The 21513-nt window shown below is 38.3% G+C and overlaps 1 protein-coding gene across 1 annotated transcript in view; it reads left to right on the top strand.

Annotated features, from left to right (window-relative positions):
• Positions 1–783: 783 nt before the first annotated feature.
• The window catches only part of LOC149847021 (L10-interacting MYB domain-containing protein-like), a 40715-nt gene continuing 19985 nt past the window's right edge, over positions 784–21513 (top strand). Inside the window, exons 1-3 of the mRNA XM_089998263.1 lie at positions 784–936; positions 11188–11551; positions 11630–11873. Coding sequence (XP_089854389.1) covers positions 11192–11551; positions 11630–11873 — 604 coding nt within the window. The 5' untranslated portion in view covers positions 784–936; positions 11188–11191. The remainder of the gene's footprint in view (positions 937–11187; positions 11552–11629; positions 11874–21513) is intronic.

Below are 21513 nucleotides of genomic sequence, written 5' to 3'. Positions count from 1 at the left end.
CCACGGGGGCTGTGCTTGAGCAATTAGGGCTGGGGACACTGGACAACCGGCTGACACAGTCCAGTTCAGTTTTTTCTTTTTCCTCTTTAATGGACTCAGTTGAAGGCCAAAACCCGGAACCAAGGCCGATCAAGAAGGGCCAGTCCATGGGGCTCGCTTTGCTTCTGCCTAGCAGGATCGGTTGAGCTGGGCTCGAAAAAGGCGTGAACCTTGCTTTGTCCAAACAGCCCGCTTGGATCCATGCCTACCACTGCTTGGGCTTTAATATAAACTCATCGTCACCAATCTTGGCCTCGGTATTTTTCTCAGGAAGGAATAATAAAAATGGTTTCTCTTAAGAAAATCTAAAGAAATAACACTATACTTAAATTTAAAAATATAGAACAAAATGTATACAAACAAAAGTAACGATATATAAAAATGTTAACATTGCATTAATGACATAATAATACCATGATATTTTTGAAATCTGTGATGCTTTGAAAATATCACGATATTTTTCAAAATATCGTCAAGTGTTTGTTACCATATGGTGCTACAGCGTACAAACCCGTCCTCCAGGTCAAAGACTGGCAGGTCTGAATCAGTGATGTAACTTGAGACACTTATCAAGCTCGTCCAATAAAACAGGCCGAGATGGGGAAGCCTCATGGCCCGCGACGCGTCGCGTGAGTCGCAGGCAGGACGACACGAGAAAAAGGCGAGGCACGGAATCTCGGGAAACGATTCCCTTCGAGGCTCTAATGTAAAAAACGCAGGGAAATATTTTCCTCCATTAAAAATAACGAAGGGGGAAAAGTCGTCATTTTCCGTCACTTTTCCGCGTAAAACTGCAACATTTTCCGCCCCCGCAAACGCGAAACCCTAACCCTAATCCCTCCCGAGCTCTCTCTCTCTCTCTCTCTCTCTCAGAGGCGACAAGCCCAAAGCCTTCTGGTAATCTCTCTCTCTCTAAACCCTAGTTCGTGTCGGGGGTTTTGATTTCCTCTTTTGTGATTTTTCTTGTGTTTTGTTGTTATTTTTCTTTTTTTCTGGGTAGAAAATTTGTCGGGGGTTTCGAACAAGTTCCTTTTTTTGGCTTTTCTTGTGTATCGTTAAACCCCAGGTCGGATTAGGGTTTTGGTTTCTTATTTCATTTGTTCGGTTTCTCTTGATTGTGATCCCTGTGGTCCGAGGCCCTTCTTGGTTTTGGACCATCATTTATAAAACTGGAAAAAAAAGAAAAAGTGGGTTTTGGCACCAGGGTATCGAGGATTCGATCGATTTGGATTTTCCGCAAATACCATATTTGAAGCCCTTAATTTCTCTTCTCAATTCTGTATTTTACATCAGGATGAACTATACATTGTCCTTTTTTTTTTCGTGAGTGACGTTCTGGTTAATTTGGTCCAAAAGTAACGACTTGGGAGCTGTGGTTCTTACTACGGTTGAAAATGCGTAAATATAATCGTTTGTGAGCACATGAAAAAGATAAAAGGAAATAAATGGTTAGTGGTATTTTCATCGGGAAAGAGCCCTCTATATCTGTTTTTATACTTTACAATGCTTCAATTTGAGTACTTGCATGCGCCCTTGCTTTGTTTACTTGTCTTGAGAGTAGAGTTCTCTTTTGTTTCTCATTTCTTGGGGTTCTTTTCTTTGTTTTCAGATTTCTGCAACAGTCAATATTATAGACATAGAAAAACACCAATTTGAGAAAGCTATTGAAAAAGAACTTTCATGGAAAATGGGATTCTCGAAGGCGCTGCTGTGTATCTTTAGGATGTAGAACATGAGCTGGAAATGCACTAGGATAAGTTCTTATATTTGAAAAATTTTGTAGTCTAATTGTTACTGGCAGGGTTGATTTTCTAGTTGTTTCTTAATGACTAATCCATGCTCTTAACAGAATAGGATTTTGTAGTAATGTTCTGAATCCTCTGGTAATAAGCAGGGGGAGTGCTGGTTGAATAGGTTCAGATTGAGGAAGACTGGTTGAGGAATGATGTCCTGCCCCTTGTAGGAATTTCTAGGATTGCCAGGCTGGGTGTAGACACCATTGAGAAGAGATGTTCACATCCCTAGAAGGCCTTTGATTGCTATCTTTAAGGGTTTACTAGATTTTTTCAGTTTGATTCATGTACATTATTTATTTTTCTGAAGGTGGTTCACTTACATACTTACTGGGTACAATTTCGGCTAGTTTTTTTTCTTTCTATTGCAAGATCATTCAGTTATTGCATGTTGATTCTGTGTGTGTGTAGTGGCAAACTTCAAGATAGATTCATATATGGGTTAGAAGAGGCACAAACCAAGCCTATTTCTAACCTATAATCAGTCTCAAAATGCCTACTTGACCACTCATGTCCTTCGGGGTTGACACATCTCAAACTGGACATGCTCATAGCCCCAACTCTAACCCCCCCCCCCCATACACTCCATTGCTCTTTTCTGTATTATCGGCTGAACTTTAATCTTCTAACCTTGGTCGCTTTGCTCCCTAACTCGTTTGCTTGCTTTGCTGTCTATACAGTATATTGCCTATTGCTTAGACTTATGGATATGAGTGAAATTGCTACTTAGGATATATTTAATACTTCAAAACCTAACTTATTTCAAATGGAAACACTGAATAATGAATTATTACCAAGAAAATGGATTAGGATATAATGTGACCTTTCATTCTATCGTTCAAAATTTTGGAATGGTCTATTTTTCTAAGTGCTCTCTAGTGTTCTGGCTTATTACACCTAGATTGAACACTATGTCACATAGGTGCGGCGATGTGGCACCTTAAAATAATTTGGGTGCGGGAAGGGTATATATATATATAATTTTTAACAGTTTTAAGTTAACACTACGTGTATGTGTGTGCATATATATATATATATATATAATGTAGATAAAACTGGACTTGGTTAGGGTTAACTGAATCTACTTTTGGACATAAATGAACCTCAGTGTGGTTGACTTCACCTGACACAAAAGAAACTGTGTCCAAGTGTCACACCCGCATGGGTGGGGGTGCGACGCATGTGCGGTGCCCTGTTAAAAGAGTCCCTGTTACATAGATTGAACAATAAGGTCATAGAGAGAAAGCTTATGTGGAACTATTGGTTAGCACTCTTCTTATCCACATGCTCTTGCTTGCCATCTCTCCAGTCTCCAGCTTACACATGGCTTTTAATCAGCCTCTTGGTGTGCCGAATGTCATAAGGCCATATTTTTTCCTAAACTCCAATGATGTCAGTCATACTGACTACATTGACTTAATGTCTCAGATCTTTGATTATATTTGATTCCATTAAGTGTTTTTTCATTCTCATTGTCATGTGAAAGATTTGGTCCATTATGTATCTTTTGGGTTGCTGGTCATATCTCAAGAAAATATGTTGCTGATCTTTTACATCAAGGTAGATCATGGGCCATGTTGTCCTATTGCAATTCATTCTTGCTTGGATGAGGAACTTTTGCCATATTGTTTAAGTTATAATAACATCATTGGTGCGAGGTGTGGATGTTTGGTTTACAGTTCACTGGAGTATTTCTCAAGATCAAGCTGATGCTTTGTAGCAAAGTATTTGAGTGGCTAAGAAGAGGGAGGAAGGTGACAAATGGAGCTTGGCCTATAGAAAAATGGGCTATCTTATTGGGGTGTGCCTATAACGACCCCAACTAATCGTTGTAAAAATAGTGGATTTTTTTTTAAAATAATTGCATAAACAAACTCAAGGATCCAGGGTCTCACATATTTAATATACCAAACCACAAAGAGACTTAGCATTGAATTAACGAAGAATAAATCAAACTTTATTAATCAATGAACAATGTCAGATAAACCAAGATAGTAAAATCGTCTATCACAAAGGAGCCACTTTGTCAGAGAACCCAGAACTAGTCACGCAAGGCTCGCAATCTCCAGCTAGCAAGTCAAACCATCACTGAGCATTCAGACTTATAAAACAATTTTATGAAAATGGGTAAGAACCAAAGTCTTTTGTACGAATTCTTCTAAAAATTCAAACAGTAAAGAAATAACATAAACCAAATTCTTGCATAAATTTCAGAGGAACATCACATTAACAATTCACCATAATCAACTTACCATTTAGCATTTAAACATGTATCATGCAATAACAATTATCACGCAAAACAGAATAAGCATGAATGCATGAATTAATACAGAACATTAAAGATGCATGATTCAATGCACACGCATGAATAACTTATTAAGTTATATATCAGAGTTGCTTTTGCATGCATGTCCCTATTAAATGCACACAATTTTTGTTTTTCTTTTTTCTTAAACTCACAGATACTCAAAATGGGCACAAATTTTCGAAGTCCAAGTTAGGTTTTCAGTTGTAGCTTAATACACAATTTGTATTTTATTACTGGGTTTCATACTTATTCCTCAACCGATATCAGTAATCAACACCATCCATCAGAACATTAAAAATCAGCATCTAATGCCAGGATATCAAGGAAATCAACATTCATTGACACAACTTTCTTGATATATCAATAACTACAGTTGAGTCAACACCACCACCATCAGGAAGAGTGGTTGATTCTCCCTAAAACTGTGGCTAGGAGGCGAACCACCATATTTGGTTTAGAGGCACAATCGCATACGGAGTTTTAGTATCCTCATGGTTCTCCAAAACTGCCATCCAAGATTCCTAAACTGTGGAAGGGATATCAAGGAAGAGATTAATTACACTGTTTGGTTTGTTTTACTTTTTCAAATAATTTTAAGTTTTTTATACAATAATTGTTTTGCAAATCAACATGTAAAACCAATTTCGGGCTTTGGCCCGCCACATTTTTAACAATGCAATTAATTTTGAAAAACCAATAATTTGGAGTCGTCTACATTTTTTTCAAAAGATGGTCCCACTGAAGCCACTTTCTTATCATCTCTTTGATCTTCTTCCTTCTTTTGGGGCAAAAAGGCTTGATGTGACCCGACTCATAACAATGGTAACATATTAGTTTGCCACTGTTTTTGTATTCGTGATCACCTATGAAACTTTGGGAGAGGGTGATTGAGTCTAGGTTGAGGAAGGTTGTCATGATATCGGAGAATCAATTTGGTTTTATGCCTGGAAGATCAACTATGGAAGCTATACATCTTCTTAGACAACTTATTGAAAGATATAGAGAGAGGAACAAAGATTTGCATATGGTTTTTATTGATTTAGAGAAGGCATACGATAGAGTACCTAGGGACATTCTCTGGTGGACAATGATGAAGAAAGGTGTTTCTCTCAAGTACATTAGTATAATTAAAGATATGTATGAAGGAGTAGTAACCAATGTCCGCACTTGTGGAGGGGTGACAACCAATTTTCCGATAACAGTTGGGTTACATCAAGGATCTGCTTTAAGTCCTTTCCTATTTGCGATAGTGATGGATGAGCTTACGAGATCAATTCAAGAAAATGTACCGTGGTGTATGTTGTTTGCTGATGATATTGTTTTGATTGATGAGTCTAGAGCTAGGGTTAATGCTAAGTTAGAATTATGGAGACAGACATTGGAAGCTAGAGGTTTTAAGTTGAGTAAGAGTAAGACTGAATATATGGAATGTCAGTTTAGTAAGCAACGAAGTAGTGATGGGAGTGTAGTGAAGCTTGGTGAGCAAGAAATACCGGTGAATGATTATTTCAAATATTTGGGATCCATTATTCAAAAGTATGGAGAAATTGATGGAGATGTAAATCATAGGATAAAGGTTGGGTGGATGAAATGGAAAAGTACAACTGGAGTGTTGTGCGATCGTAGAATGCCATTGCGGTTGAAGGGAAAGTTTTATAGGACGACTATTAGACCCGCTTTACTATATGGTACGGAATGTTGGGCTGCCAAGAGACATCATATTCAAAAAATGAGTGTAGCTGAGATGCGGATGCTTAGATGGATGTGTGGAAATACAATAAAAGATAAGATTCGGAACGAGGAGATACGTAAGAAGGTAGGTGTTGCACCCATTGAAAATAAGATGCGAGAGAATCGTTTACGGTGGTTTGGACATATTCGGCGAAGGCCTAATGATGCTCCAGTTAGAAGGTTGGAGAAATGGGAAACTATATTAGTTAAAAGAGGTCGGGGTAGGCCTAGGAAGACTTGGATGGAGATGATAGGAAAGGATATGAATGCTTTGAACCTCACCGAGGACATGGCATTGGATAGAAATGATTGGAGGAAAAGGATTCATATGGAAGACCCAAAATGAATTTCTTTTTTGGTTCATATCGCTGACCCCAATTGTTTTGGGATGAAGGCGTAGTAGTTGTTGTTGTTGTTGTTGTATCACCTTTTTTTATCATTTTGACTTCTTCTATAGTCATTGAAATTTCTTTCATTCTCATTATTTCTTCCAAAGTGAAGATGCTTATAACTGCTTCTGTGATTTTCGGGCTTTGACATAGCAAACACGGATTCTTCATCTTTTGAAGAGGATGGTTTTTTCAACCTATTTTCCTCTATATTTAATTCTTCAAAAGTTTCAACTATGGTAGGTACACCTCCTCTACGAAGAAGGGCCGATTTGGTCCCTTCAAATTCAGGTCTATGCCCATTAACAAATTGATAAAAATGCTTCGTTTTAATTTGTTTTTCATGGAGTTGTACTTCTTGGGGTCCATGCTTTTGGATATGGCCGCACTCGATAAGGAAGAAGCTTGATTTTTGAACATTGGTTGTACTGTCTCCATGAGTTGTACAAAAAATATTGTGTCAATGCATTTTTAGTCGTCTGCACAATTTCTTTCAAAAGATGGTTCCACTTAAGCCACCCTTTTATCATCTTTTTGATCTTTTTTCCTTTTTTTAGGGCAAAAAGGCTTGACGTGTCCCAATTTATAGCAATGATAACATATTATTTTGCTACCCTTCTTGTATTCATGAACACTTCTTTTATTATTTTGACTTTTTTCATTCTCATTATTTTTTACAAAATGAGGGGGTTTATAACTCTTAGTGTGATTTTTGGGTTTTGACATAGCAAACACGGATTCTTCATCCTTTGAAGCAGATGATTTTTTCAACCTATTTTTCTCCGTAGTTAACTCTTCAAGAGTTTCAACTATGGTAGGTACACTTCTACGAAGAAGGGCTAACTTGGTCATTTCAAATTCGGGTTTAATCCCATTAACAAATTGATAGAAATGTTCAATTCTATTTTTTTATGGAGTTCTATATCTTGGGGGCAATGCCATTTTGGCTCTAGAAGAGCCAATTCATCCCAAAGAAGAGAGATGACATTGTAATATTCCTTAATGCTCATCTCTCCTTAGGTCACAGTTTTCACCTTATTTTGCACATTATCTTGGAATGACCCATTCATTCTTTTCATTTTTTCTCATATTCGGTGACGGCCTGAGACATCTCTTTTCTTTGAAGAGCCACTTTTCCATTTTCAATCTTGGTGAATATAAGTTTAAGCTGTCTTTCGGTGCCATCAACCAAACCCCATAGACCTTTTTTCCATATTTTATGTTTCACTATGGAGGCTTACATTACATAGTTAGTATCATTGAGTCTCACGGGAATGGAGACAATCACTTTTCTTTCATCCTCTATTTTTACAATAATGAGAGAGAAAGATAGCAAAAATTTTGTTGAGGAGATATTTGATGGTGTATTTTCTTATGCAACGATCCCACGAACCGATCCTCTACCAATCTCACAATCTTCCTCTTGGCATTTCTGAAAGAATAACAACCCAAGAGCACAAAAGCTCTGAAACCATGTAATGAAATAAGAACAAAAGCAAACACGTGACTCTTATGGGCTTACAAGAATACAACCAATCCAAGAAGAACATTAATTGATCAATCCATACCACCCACACAAGGGTCAAGAATAAAATAAATGTTTTTTTATTACACAAATGCTTAAGAAAGCATTAGAATTTATTAGGGCTTAAAACCCTATTTATAACAAGCGAGAGAGATAGGGAGTTGGGCTGGGGAGCAGTTCCAACAGCTAGTTGGAGCTGTCCCAATCAATTGTACCAACAAACAAAAATACAAAAAACAACAATTATACAGTCAGCCCCTAATGGGTTGACTTCTATTACAAGGTAAATGATTGAAATACCCCTTATGGGTATTTCAATTTATATATATATTAGAAGCACATCTTAACATCAATGTGCTCCCAAGGTATTTGGCAAAGTCTGTTACCTTTGATGGCTGGAATCATTTACCTTTCCCGTGGGTTTTTTTATCATTCGACCATTGAGAGCTCAAGAGTTGTTGGAAGCCTAAGGGTCACCAGAAGCCCAAGGACTACCAAGGGCCCAGAGGTTGCTGAAACCCACCATGTTTGCTGGTCAACCCCTAAATTATCGCAACAATAAAGGCATGTTGGGAGTTTCAGGACCTTCTGAGATGAGTTGCCATCATTGCGATTATTAATGTGTGAGATAATTCATTTTATGCTATCATTCTTCTCAGTTAGAACTTGGGGAGCCTAACTTGAGATCCTTAAACATTTGGTTTGGGAAGCCCACTGGCCTTAGACCCAGACCCATATCCACTCATTATATCTTGTATGCCCTTTAACAGTAAGCTGTGGCAACCTCATAATTCTAGACATGGGGGTTGGGTGGGGGATTTGCATTTTCTTTTACCTTTTAGGCCCTCCCCTTTATGATATCAAGGAGATCGGAGAGGGGCTTCCCATATTAGGGATTACGGATAAGCCTGTAGCACTATCTCCACCCCCTTCTTGGCTGCTTTTGGCAGTCAGTTATACCTCTTGTATGTCAATAGTGTAAGCTAATCTCATCTCACCTAGCTTACTCCTCTTTCGTCAAGATGCTTGCATGGAGTTTAACAGTGCCGAAGTGAGGATGACAAAGAGGGACACAACAATGGCACAAAGTATGGCAACAAGTTGTTTTTTATGAGTGAAGATCTTATGGCTTCAGATCCATTGCTTAGGAAGAACAACAAACAATGTGAGTCTTTGAGGGGCTGCCTAGGGAGCCACTCTCTTTGCCACTGTCGAATGCCAAAAGCCCATTAGAGAGGATGGTATTGGTCAATAAGCAGACATCATTCAAGACCTACTAGGCTGCTTGATTAGAGAGCTGTGGGCTCTGGGAGTTTTCGACTCGCCTTTACATGAGACATCTTCATTGCAAAGATGGTTAAGGGGCAGACATGAGGCTTACGGGCTGTAATATCCCTGGATTTTGTAGTAGGGAGCATCCTCTCTTCCTATGGATCTGGATAAAAGAGAAGAAATTAGACATAATAATGATTACAAAAACTAAGTTAAAAGTGGTTGATCACAAGTTGAAAAACAATACATAGACGGGCTGTGATTCTGTGGTAAAGTAAAGGCTTCTATGAGTCATGGTGGACCTGCTGAAGAATTGGTGATTTTTTGGCCATGTTCCAATTCTAATACGGCTTCAACTAAAATCCAATTCTGGGTCTTTTTGGCATAATGGAAGGCTCTCTTTTAGGATAAGCCCTGGGGTGGAGGAATTTTCACTGCACCCAACTCTAGCGTATTGCAGCGGTATTGCACATGTTATCTTACCTAAAAGACAATAATAAACTAGTAAGAAGCCCTCCGACAATGCTGTGGTTTAGAGAAAACCTGTCTCTGATGACCTAGTCACCATCTCTTTGTCTGGCGACCACTAAGTCAAATTACATAAAGAATCCTTGCCTAAGGAAAATTGATGAGTTTATTCTGTTAAAAGTGTTCATGGACCCTTTCCATGATTTGTATGGTTGCACTTTCCTTCGTGCAATAACGGGGCATGGTGTGATTCTTTTGAAATTGGACCTTGGCTAGAAGCCGTGCTTTCCATTTTGTTCCCAAAAATGATGGATGTGAGCACAAGAATCAGGAAAAGTTTGAGGAATGGTAGAGTTAAGCTTACAGTAGGTATTTAGTCTTCTTACTGTATCTGGCGCAGGCTCATGAACCTAAGGAAATGCATTCTGGATTGGGCTAGATTGGAAAGTGAGAACAAGCTTGCTGAAATTCAGAACTGGGAGAGTTGGAAGCATTATATTACTTTAGCAACACACAACTGATTGAAATGCCTAAAACAAGGTTGTAAGTATCCTATCATTACTGGTATCGGTTGGGCTCAAATTAAGACCATATCGTATGGTAAAATATCGTAAATTTGTAATAACTTTTTTTTCAAAAAATCCAAAAAGAAAAATCAGCAAAAATTCTAAAAAAAATCATATCACATGAAACAATGATGAATTGCACAAAATACAACCATAAAATCACATACGAAGCATTTATTGTCTCTATGAGCTGCATAAGACAACATCAAACATCAACTATCTCACAAGAACAATGCAAAATATTAAATATCTTGCAATTAAGAACATGCCACACAACGCGTACTTCATATTACATAAACAAAAATATTATGAGAGTAGTTTAGCTTTGTAATTTTACTCATAATAAAGATTTTTTAACTTAAACCATTTTCTTGAGTGGAAAAATCGTGGAAACCCTCATAAAATCATATTTTAGGTAAAAAAAATATGATACAAGAGTTGATTCCTACTATGTTGACCATGTTGAACAAATTTTGGGGTTAGATTTGGTCAAAACAACCTCCCACTATGAGTTCCAACAAGGGAGTTCCTTACCCATGAGGGTACCAAATCTATACCCATATCTATACACACACCTATTTATGTATGTAGATAGATAGATAGACAGACACATAGACATGCTGATGCTTATCAATTTTCTGCTATATATCATGTATAAAATATTGTTGTTTCTTGTTTCTCTTTCTTTGGATACTGTAATGTAAAATTCTGTTATTTCTTTTGTTTTGCTCTTTCACCTTTATTAAGTCATGATTTTTAATCATCAAAAAATGGTAGGTGGTCTGGCTAAAACAGCTGCCTAAGTTCCATTCTTGGTTTGTATGGAAGGCACCACTGCTTGATTACAAAGAAAATTGAAGAAGTTAGAAAGGTCTCTCGTCAGTTTTCTACATACAACATATATTGATCTTTCCTCATGCAGCTACTAATAAAGACTTGCAGTCAAAGATGTATTTTGCTTTTGTTCAATCATCATTCATTGGGTTGTACTTCTTATTAGGGTTAAAGCTTCTTGTTAAACTGTAGTTACTGCAAGGATCTAGTGCACTATATGATTGCTTTTACATGTTTAAGTTCTGTTTTATGTTTCATACAGGTGCATGCATGAATTTATAGGAAAAGAAGCAATGGACATCACAGCTGTAGGTCGTAACAAAAAGAATATAAGTTGGACACCACTTATGGACCGCTACTTCATCAACCTCATGATAAAGGAGGTCCAAAGAGGTGCAAAGGTAGACAATGCATTTGTCAAAAATGGGTGGAGACGCATGGAGAAGTTATTTCAACAAAAATTTGGAATCATCTACAACAAAGACTGCATGAGAAATCGCCTAAAAACTTTAAAGAAGCAATACAGCATTATAAAAACCCTATGCGAGCAAAGTGGGATTGTTTGGAACCATGAGTCTCAAATGATAACGGTTAATGATGAGGCTGCATGGGAAGCTTATATCAAGGTATGTTGCTTTGTCATATCTAACAAAATGCATGTGATCTAGTATAGTATGGCTAGCAGCTGACATTAAGCACTGCAGGATCATCCTGAAGCACAGAAGTATAGGCATAGGCAAGTGTCATATTATGAAGATTTATGTGTTGCATTTTCACGTATCCCTGCTGATGGGAAGGTCAATAATGTGGGAACTTCTTCTGGGACTAAAGCCATCACCTCTGAGGAGGAGGCTGTTGAAGTTGCCACAGATCTGCAAGCTTCACCCATATCTGATGATCATGAATACCTACATGATGATGCACAGGGCTCACCCTCATCAAAATCAGGTGATAACACATATTGCACTGGCTTAATGAGCATTAATTTTTGATATTGGTCAATATTGGTAGTTCAAGAATATGTTGAAAGATATCATTGAAGCTGTCTTCGACTACAATTATTATTGCTGATAACTTCTCCTTTCACCTTAATATTTACTAAATCATTACTGGAAAAATTACTTATGAAAGGTTCAGCTTAGCCAGATGGTTACTGGGAAATGTGCTTATGAAGGGTACAACTTAACCAATCAACTTCTAAAGCAAAACTTATGAAGGAAAAAAATTACAATTATTTTTAGTGGTTGGCATTCAGGTGGGACTGATTATTTTGCCACTTAAATTTACTATTAGAATAATGTTAAGATTTTATCCTTGAAAACATACACACACAAACACACACACAAGCACATGCCCCATGTTAAGTCCACGCGCCATGTTGTAGCTGTATTTGCTGTATTGCTAAGTGTTGGCCTTGATATTTCCTTCCAGCTGTGGCTTAGCTTAACTTACCTACAACACACAGTTGATGTTAACCAATTTGTCTTAGGTATAAGTTGGCCTTGTCTCAGGTTTATATTGCCAGGTTTGGAAGTATTATCCAGCTTGGTTGACATGAATATTGGGCATACATGAGCAGGGTATATTTTGAATCAAACTAATACTGTAACGCCCCAAAATTTCGAACTTGTAAAATTTTAGAAGAACTTGAAAGAGACTGGAAATCCGTATTTTTCAGAGTTTTTGATTTAGCGGATCAGCAGAAAAATGATTTTTGAAATGACAAGTTGACAAACCTTGGGTGCATTACTGTGTACTTTCCGTTTCACAATGGATTTGCATCTTCGTAACAACGTTTTAAATCATATACATTAAAAGAAGGTTTTGATAATTTTAAGTTTATACAAAAGTGGAATTTTTCAAGGAAACCCTTATACAAAATTTAAACCAAAAGGATGTATCCAGGATGCAGAATGCCAGAAGAAACAGTGGGATCTTGATACCATCTTGCAATCGCACCATCGCCTGTCGCTCAGCCCTAAATGTCACCTGTACCCATAAGACTGGTCAGTTTCATAAAAAACTGGTAGGTGCACAAGTATAACAATTTAAAATAAAACTAACACATGCTTTATTTTATACATGATATGCAATTCATCATAAGTAAAGTGAAAAAGATAACTTTGTTTCAATATTAACTTTTCTGAGGGTACGCATAAGAAAAACATAGAAACAACTGAGATTTGCCCGGGAGTATGTTATTCTTTGTATTTTGATGGCCCGGGTAACTAGTTGAGTCCGCTCCTAAGGGGACGGCCAATGACCGAGACAAGATTCCCTAATGGCATTCGTGGCAAAGGATGCATCCAACATTTGTAGAAGTCCATTGGATCTATCACCTAGGATAATATTTGATAGCCCCGACCCCTAACTCCGATGACCGGGGACATCAAGTCAATTGCTACTCGAGGAGCATAGTTGTTAACAACCTGTCTATCAGAGTTTTTGTACCATCCCATCCTCTCCCTTGACAGAACCAAGGTGACTACGTCAGGTTCTATTTTAACTGACGACCCATTCTACATATTCGGGTCTTTCAAACCAGCTCGAGCATCGTGCCTATAAAGACGATCATTACCATTATTGTGATTTTCATTTTTATCACTATGCAATTGCACGCTACGAGGTCGCCATAAACCTCTCATCTGATCATCGTAGTACTAACATGCCGCACATGTCTGATAGTACCGTTACGATAAAAAAGGGTATCGGTTTCTCAAAAAGAAACCCCAACTCCCCGTGCCCTCGGCCAAGGAGATCCGAGTCATTTTCGGATATCAAACAAAAGACCGTACGTACCTCTTAGGGCTACATAGGTTTAAGGAAAAGACTTGGTTGCGAATAAGCAACCGTCAGGTATTCATTTTTGCTTTTCAAAAACCATGCATATTCAAATACTGAAATTTCACAAGAAATCCTTTTTTTCTTTAAAGCTTTGGCGGACATGCACGAATCCACATCTTTAAAAAGAACAAGCGTAATACAGGGTAGGGTAGGGTACATAAAACTGTGTACCTTGCAAGGTTGTATATATGTATATATAATACATATGTCATAAAGCGCAAGCATGTGCACATGACAGTGCGGCGACAAAGTATAGAGCAAGACTCGATGTACGAAACCACATATCGAGTTAAATAAATTGCGTAAGCAATGCATGAGGTACGAAACTGTACCTTGGCTAAATAAATGCGTAAGCAATGCACATGGTACAAAACTGTACTTCGATTAAATAAATGTGTAAGCAGTGCACGAAGTATGAAACCGTACCTCAACCAAATAAATGTATAAATAGTATCCTGTGCACGTAACAACACGACGTCAAAGTAAATGACATAGAGTAAGACTCGATGTGCGAAACCACACATCGAGTTAAATAAATACGTAAGCAATGCACGAGGTACGAAATTGTACTTCAGCTAAATAAATGCGGAAGCAGTAGCCTGTGCACGTAACAATGCGATGGCAGAGTAAATAACATAAAACAAGACTCGATGTACGAAACCACACATCGAGATAAATAAATGTGTAAGCAGTACACGAGGTACGAAACCATACCTCAGCTAAATAAATGTGTAAGCAGTATCCTGTGCACGTAACAGTGTGACGACAAAGTAAATGACATAAATCAAGAATCGATATGCGAAACCACACATCGAGTTAAATAAATGCGTAAGCAATGCACGAGGTACAAAACCGTACCTCGACTAAATAAATGCGTAAGCAGTAGCCTGTGCATATGATAGCACGGCGGCAAAGTAAATGACATAAGAGAAAATGACAAGGATCGCAAAACTGCGTTCTTGAGTTAAAAGCGAATATGTATATATATACATATGTATATATATTTAAAATATATGCTTATACACATGTTTTAGGATTGTCTTTCTACTGTCTTGTGTGCAACTTTCCCTACCTCGGAGAATGTCGGTTTCGTTGATGATTCTGGGTGTAAGTGATAAGTGGTTCGTGCCTCGGTGTGCGCGTAGAGTCCGCTGCATCGATGGGGTGTGCTAAAGTAATCGTCGTACTACTGAAATAAATATAATAGAATTCCTCTTTTAAAATCACGCGTTGGTGCCATGTTCGTGTCGCAGGGGCCGAACCCGACCCTGGTTTAGGTCGCTTGGCTGAGCCAACCCTCGAATCGGGGTGAGCCAAGTTGTGATCCGAGGTTAGCCGAGCTCGGCTGAGCCCGACTGGCTGCTTGAATGGGTTGGGTAGGTCCCAGCCGAGTCAGACTCAGTTGGACCCCTAATCGAGCTTGGCTCGGTTCCGATCGAAACAGAAAACAAAGGGGAAAGGGGTGGGTTCAGCTGCTAGGCCGAGCCTGGCCCCATCCTAGGACGGGATCGAGCTTGGGCTCGGTCCTCATGGGACTCCGGACTGGGATGAGCTCGGTCTGGCTGCTGAGCCCTGCCCTGCCATTAAATGGGATCGAACCTAGGCTCGGTCTGGCTGCTGAGCTCTGCCCTACCATTGAATGGGATCGAGCCTAGGCTCGGTCCTTTGACTGTAGGAGGCAGGGGGCATCGCCTTGCCTGTTGATCGAAAAAGAGAGGAGGAGGCAGGGGGCGACGCCCCTGCCTGCCGACTGGAAAAGGGAAAAGGAGGCAGGGGCATCGCCTCTGCCTGCTGTTCGAAAAAAGAAAAAAGGGGGAGGCAGGGGCGTTGCCCCTGCCTGCTGGCCGAAAAGAAAAAGGGCACGAGCGTTGCCCCCCCTCCTCTATTGGCCGGAAAATACGGGAAGGTAGGGGCGACACCCCTGCCAGTTGGCTGGAAACAACAGGTGATGGCAGGAGGGGCAATGCCCTCCTGCTTGCGAAACCTCTGAGAGAGAGAGAGAGAGAGAGAGAGAGAGAGAGAGAGAGAGAGAGAGAGAGAGAGAGAGAGAGAGAGAGAGAGAGAGAGAGAGAGGCGTACTTGAGGTCGTGCGGCTCCGACGGGGGGTTGGAGGTCTCGGCGAGCGTTGGGGAACCCAGGGGAAGGCGGGAGGAGAGGGAGAGAGCGGGGTATCGGGGAGAGAGAAAAAGCGCGGGGGGGGGGATTCGGTTTAGATCCAGATCTGGGTCAGATTCAACCTGGATCCGAATTAATTTTTTTTAAGGAACGATCGGGTTTTACAGATACAGCTAGTTGGGACCCCGATCTACAGAGAGATAAAGTTATAGTCATGACATTTGAATAATTTTATCTGCAGGGGAGGGGAGTATGCACAAGGATTGGTGCTGGTATTGCTATAAATTATTATGTATTCTGGTGTTTTGTGTAATAATTATAAGGTTTTGTGATTGTTATAACAAAAGAACGGTCAAAATGTAATTCACTGTTCCTTAACATGATTAATAGAAGGTTGTGAGAGGAGTCACTGATAGACTTATGTTGTGACCTCTCTCTCTCTCTCTCATCAGTGTGCTACTACCTTATAACCTTGAACCTTTAATATTACCTTTAGTCTAGTGCTCCTTGATCTAGCCAGTGCAAAATACAACATATCAGATTTGGACCTCAGACTTGAGCCCAACAACTCTTTTTAGAACCTTTCATTCTTTTTTGGTTGGAATTGGTCCCTAGTAGATTCTGAATTTAAGTTGATCAAATATCATTTGGCCATGTTTACTGGGATTGTGGCTTGTGGACTATGTCACATGGGTGCGGGTGCGGCGCAATTTAAAAAATTTTGGACATGGGGACTCAGCTATATATATATAATTTTTAAAAAAAAATATATATAATTATATATATAACAATAAATTAATAATAAGATTGTAAATTTTAAAGCAAAAATAAAAAAAGAATTCTTAACAATACAAACATACCAAAATCTAACACATAAAGAGAAAGCAAACACAAAGACCCCAAAAAGCACCAACCTGACAAGAACGAGGCATGGGGCTCCGCCCCCTGCTACCTGAACACATATCCGAGGCAGGGGGCAGCCCTCTGCCGAAAAATACATCTGAGGCAGGAGAGCCCCCTGTCGAAAAATAAAGTATGGTAGGGGCCTTCACTGTTAAAATGTAAATTGCACATGTATAATAATAATATTATTATTATATATTTTTGTATTTATACTTTTTATTTTTTTGTAGTTTTCCTTTTTGTTTTTGGTATCTAGTTCTATTAGAACTAGATACATCTAGTTTGGTCAAGTTCCGGTTGGAACTTGACCAACTTTCTAGCTGTTGGAACTAGTCCAACGGCTAGAATTCTAGCTGTTGGAAGTTCCAACAGCTAGAAAGGGAGAGCTCCTTATGAGCTCTCCTTAATACTCTTATAAATAGGGGTGCATCCCCTTGTGTAAATTATTCCTCTAAATGCTTTTTAAGCATTTTGCTCTCATAAATAAAGTGTTATTTATTTTTATGCTTTTCCATTTATACCCTTTTATGGGTCTTGTCTAAAGTATCTTTTAGATACTTCCTTTTGAGTAGATTCAAGTGCATTCTTGGAGCCTACCATTTCATTACATGGTATCAGAGCTACGAAACTCTTAGATCTTGAAAAACTTTCGCCTCGATTTCCATGCCTCTTGTGTAAATGTGTGTTATTACCTTGTTCTTACAAAAAGTGTTTCGTCACTTGCAAAGGAGTGTTTCATCACTTGCCAAAAGAGTGTTTTATCACTCTTCTATCGACTACAAGAAGATCCATTTGGAGAAAAGGACTTGAGCAACAACATTGTATTGTATCCCTTTCTCCATTTTTCTCTATTTTTTTTCTTCTCCTTACTATCTTCTGACCCAAAATGAATTTCTTTTTTGGTTCATATCGCTGACCCCAATTGTTTTGGGATGAAGGCGTAGTTGTTGTTGTTTGTTGTTGTTTACTATCTTCTTCACACCCTTGTAAATGATGGATGACCATGATAAGGTCACCATCATACCCATGAAGTTGAATGATACTAATTATGTGATGTGGGCTTCAATTATGAAGCACCACATATGGGAAATAGTGGATAGTTCCGATTCGAAACCTAAACTATCTCTCACCAAAAAAGAGGGTGATAAGGAAGTCGCTCTAACGGAAGAGGAGAAGACCAAGGCTCTAGCCTCTTATGAAAAGAAATGGAAAGAGTGGAGGATGAGGCATGCAAAGATAACGTCATGGCTTATTAATAGCGTAAACATTAAAAAATGTTCTAGCCTCGCTAAATTTGAACATGTCGATAAGGCATGGGAATACCTCAAAAATATGTATTCCCTTAAAGATATTGCCCATGTGTGTAATCTTCAAAATAAAGTTCGGACATTAATTCAAAATGACAAAACTATTCGTGAATATTATAATGAGTTGTCCGAACTTTGGGAAGAGTTGGCTATTTTAGAGCCAAAATGGCATTGCGCCAAAGATATTGAGCTTCGTAAAAAATAACTCAATATGAAACACTTTTACCAATTTGTGAATGGATTAAGGCCGGAATTTGAATCCACCAAATTGGCTCTACTTAATCCTGGTAAAATACCTACTATTGTGGATACTATTGAAGAACTAACTATGGAGAAAAATCGTCTTAGAAAGAGTACTCCAAAAGTTTATGATGATTCAGTTCTAGCTGTGTCTAGACCAGGGAATCATACTCGCACTTATAGGCTGCCTCATTTTGGGAGACAGAATGGTGAGTTTGACAAAAGAAACGTTATTTGTCACCACTGTCATGAACCGGGGCACTATAGGCCTCAATGTTCGAAGCTAAAAAGGAGAGACGAAAAGAGGGTTGCATCTGTTGAAACCGAGCCAAAAGATCAAGATGCATCTGTTTCCATGGCTCAACTGATGAAGATTCTTCAAGCTATTCTCAAAGGGGTATCATCTTCGACTGAAGCCTCAACTGGAGCGGCAGTTGCATTTGTATCCGGTTCAGGTAACTTCCCTTGGCTCTTAGATTCTTGTGCTTTATTTCATGTGACCCCAAATGCTAAATGTTTATCCAAATGTCTTAAAAATAACTCAAGTATATCAAAAGTCTTTACAGCAGATGGAATACCTCTTGAAATAAAAAGAATAGGATGTTTTGAAAGTTTTTAAAAATCCAAAACCTTTTGTATTCCAGAAGTTAGATATATCCCAAAATTAAATTTGAATCTTTTATCTGTTTTACAAATTTCTGATTATGGATGTAATATATCCTTCTCTTCTGATGGTTGCTGGATACAGGATCGCCAGTCAAGGAAGCTGATTGGGGAAGGCCATAGAGAAGAAGGACTATATTATATGGACTTTTTGGAGCTACCAAAGAATGTATTTTGTTTAAATGTTCAGAAATTAGAAACAGAATTATGGCACAAAAGACTTGGCCATCCTCATATGTCAAAAATCCAATACTTCCCAAGTTTGGGAAAATTTTGTAAATATGAAAATTTTGCTTATAAAGACTGCATTCTTGGTAAAATGAAAAGATTATCTTTTTCTAGTAGAACCTTTGTCTCTACAAAACCTCTTGAGTTAATACATTCGGATGTTTGGGGACCTGCACCAGTTATCTCTAAAGGTGGTTATGCATATTATGTCATCTTTGTTGATGACTTTTCTAGAAACACTTGAATTTGTTTTCTTAAACATAAATCCGAAGTTTTTGCTCACTTTCAAATATTTCATAAAATGGTCACAAACAAATTTCAAAGTAATATTTCCATTTTTCGCACCGATTCAGGGGGAGAATTTATGCTTGGAGAATTTAAAAACTATCTTAATCTATATGGCATTACTCATCAACGATCATGCCCACACACCCTTCAACAAAATGGTCTTGCGGAACGCAAGCATCGCCACATTATGGAAACCACTCAGACTTTGCTAATTGTAAGTCAAGTTCCAAAAGGTTTTTGGGCTGAAGCCGCTCTAACTGCCACCTATCTCATCAATAGAATGCCATTTTCTTCGTTAAAAAATATATCTCCAATTGAAAAACTTTATGATTTAGCTCTAGACTACTCTAGATTAAGAGTTTTTGGTTGCAAATGTTTTGTATTTACAAACAAAAATGATAAATTCTCCCCTCGTGCAACCTCATGTGCCCTTTTAAGATGTGCTGAAAATAAAAAAGGCTACAGGTGCTATGATATTCAAAATGATAAATTATATGTATCAAGAAATGTGTATTTTTTAGAAAAAGAAAGTTCTTTTAAAAGTGAAAAATCCAAAGCTATTACTGAATATTCCTTTTTAATCGATTTAACTTCAAAATTCAATAAAAAAGATTTTGAATATAACTTTGACAATGATCAAAGTCCTATTATTTTTGAAAATGATAGCGAAGACCAAACCAATATAGATGTTGGTCTGCAATATTCAAGACGAAGAGTTGGAGAGCAACACCCACCATGTGCATTAGAAAGGTTTTCTAAAGTTCCCCCTCGTAGGACTTCTAGAATTTCTCGACCTCCCAAAAATTTTGTCTCTTACGAATCTTTTTCACCCATGTATAGGGCAGCTCGTGCATTAATCCAATTCTATGTTGAACCTTCTTCATATTCTGAAGCAAAAAACCATAAAGAATGGGTTGAAGCTATGAAAACAGAATTGGATGCATTAGAGAAGGCCAACACTTGGTCCATTCAAGACCTTCATTTGGGAAAGAAACCTATAGGTTGTAGATGGGTCTATAAAGTCAAAACCAAAAGTGATGGGACCCTAGAAAGATATAAGACACAACTTGTAGCCAAAGGTTATGCTAAAGAGTATGACATTGACTATAAAGAAACCTTTGCACCTGTGGCCCGTATGACCACTGTTAGAACTTTAATTCCTTTGGCTTCTATAAAAAAATGGCCTATATTTCAAATGGATGTTAAAAATGCTTTCTTAAATGGGAGTCTTGTTGAAAAAGTCTACATGAAAGCTCCGCCTGGTATTACTATTCCCAAGGGTAAAACACTTCGTCTTGAGAAGGCCCTTTATGACCTCAAACAAACACCAAAAGCCTGGTATGACAGATTTAGTCATGTTATGACTGATATTGGATTTCATTCTTGTTTGACTGACACTGTCTTGTTTATTAAACAATCTGATACAGGTATCATCATCCTTCTTCTTTATGTGGATGATATGATCATCACTAGAGGCGACAAACAGGGAGTTCCCAATATCAAAACTCTTCTTAAAACTCATTTTGAAATGTCTGATTTAAGATTATTGAGTATGAATAGAAGTTGCTTATTCTCCTCGTGGGTATTTGATATCTCAATCTAAATTTGCTTTTGATATTGTTTCTAGGTCTGACATTACAGATGATAAGAAGGTGGACACTCCAGAAGTGGTCAATGTTAAAATGAAATTTGATGATGGAGAGCGTCGTGATGATCTCACTCCGTTCAGTCAACTTGTTGGAGCACTTTTCTATCTCTCCATCACTCGGCCAGACATAGTACATGCTGTACACACAGCTAGCCAATTTCAACATGCTCCTACTTCTGTTTACATGGGAGCGATTTTAGGTATTATTAGATATTTAAAGAGTTCTCTCTCACGAGGACTCTTCTTGTCTGCATCGTCACCATTAGATTTAATTGCTTATACTGATGCTGACTGGGGAGGTGATCCTAATAATAGGCACTCAACTAATGGTTTATGTGTATTTTTAGGCGAA

Source organism: Nuphar pumila, chromosome 2 (genome assembly GCF_984573655.1).
Source record: "Nuphar pumila chromosome 2, dmNupPumi1.hap1.1, whole genome shotgun sequence".
In the NCBI taxonomy this organism is placed as follows: Eukaryota; Viridiplantae; Streptophyta; class Magnoliopsida; order Nymphaeales; family Nymphaeaceae; genus Nuphar; species Nuphar pumila.
The sequence above is the reverse complement of the archived record's forward strand: the minus strand, read 5'-3'. Positions and strand labels throughout refer to the sequence as shown.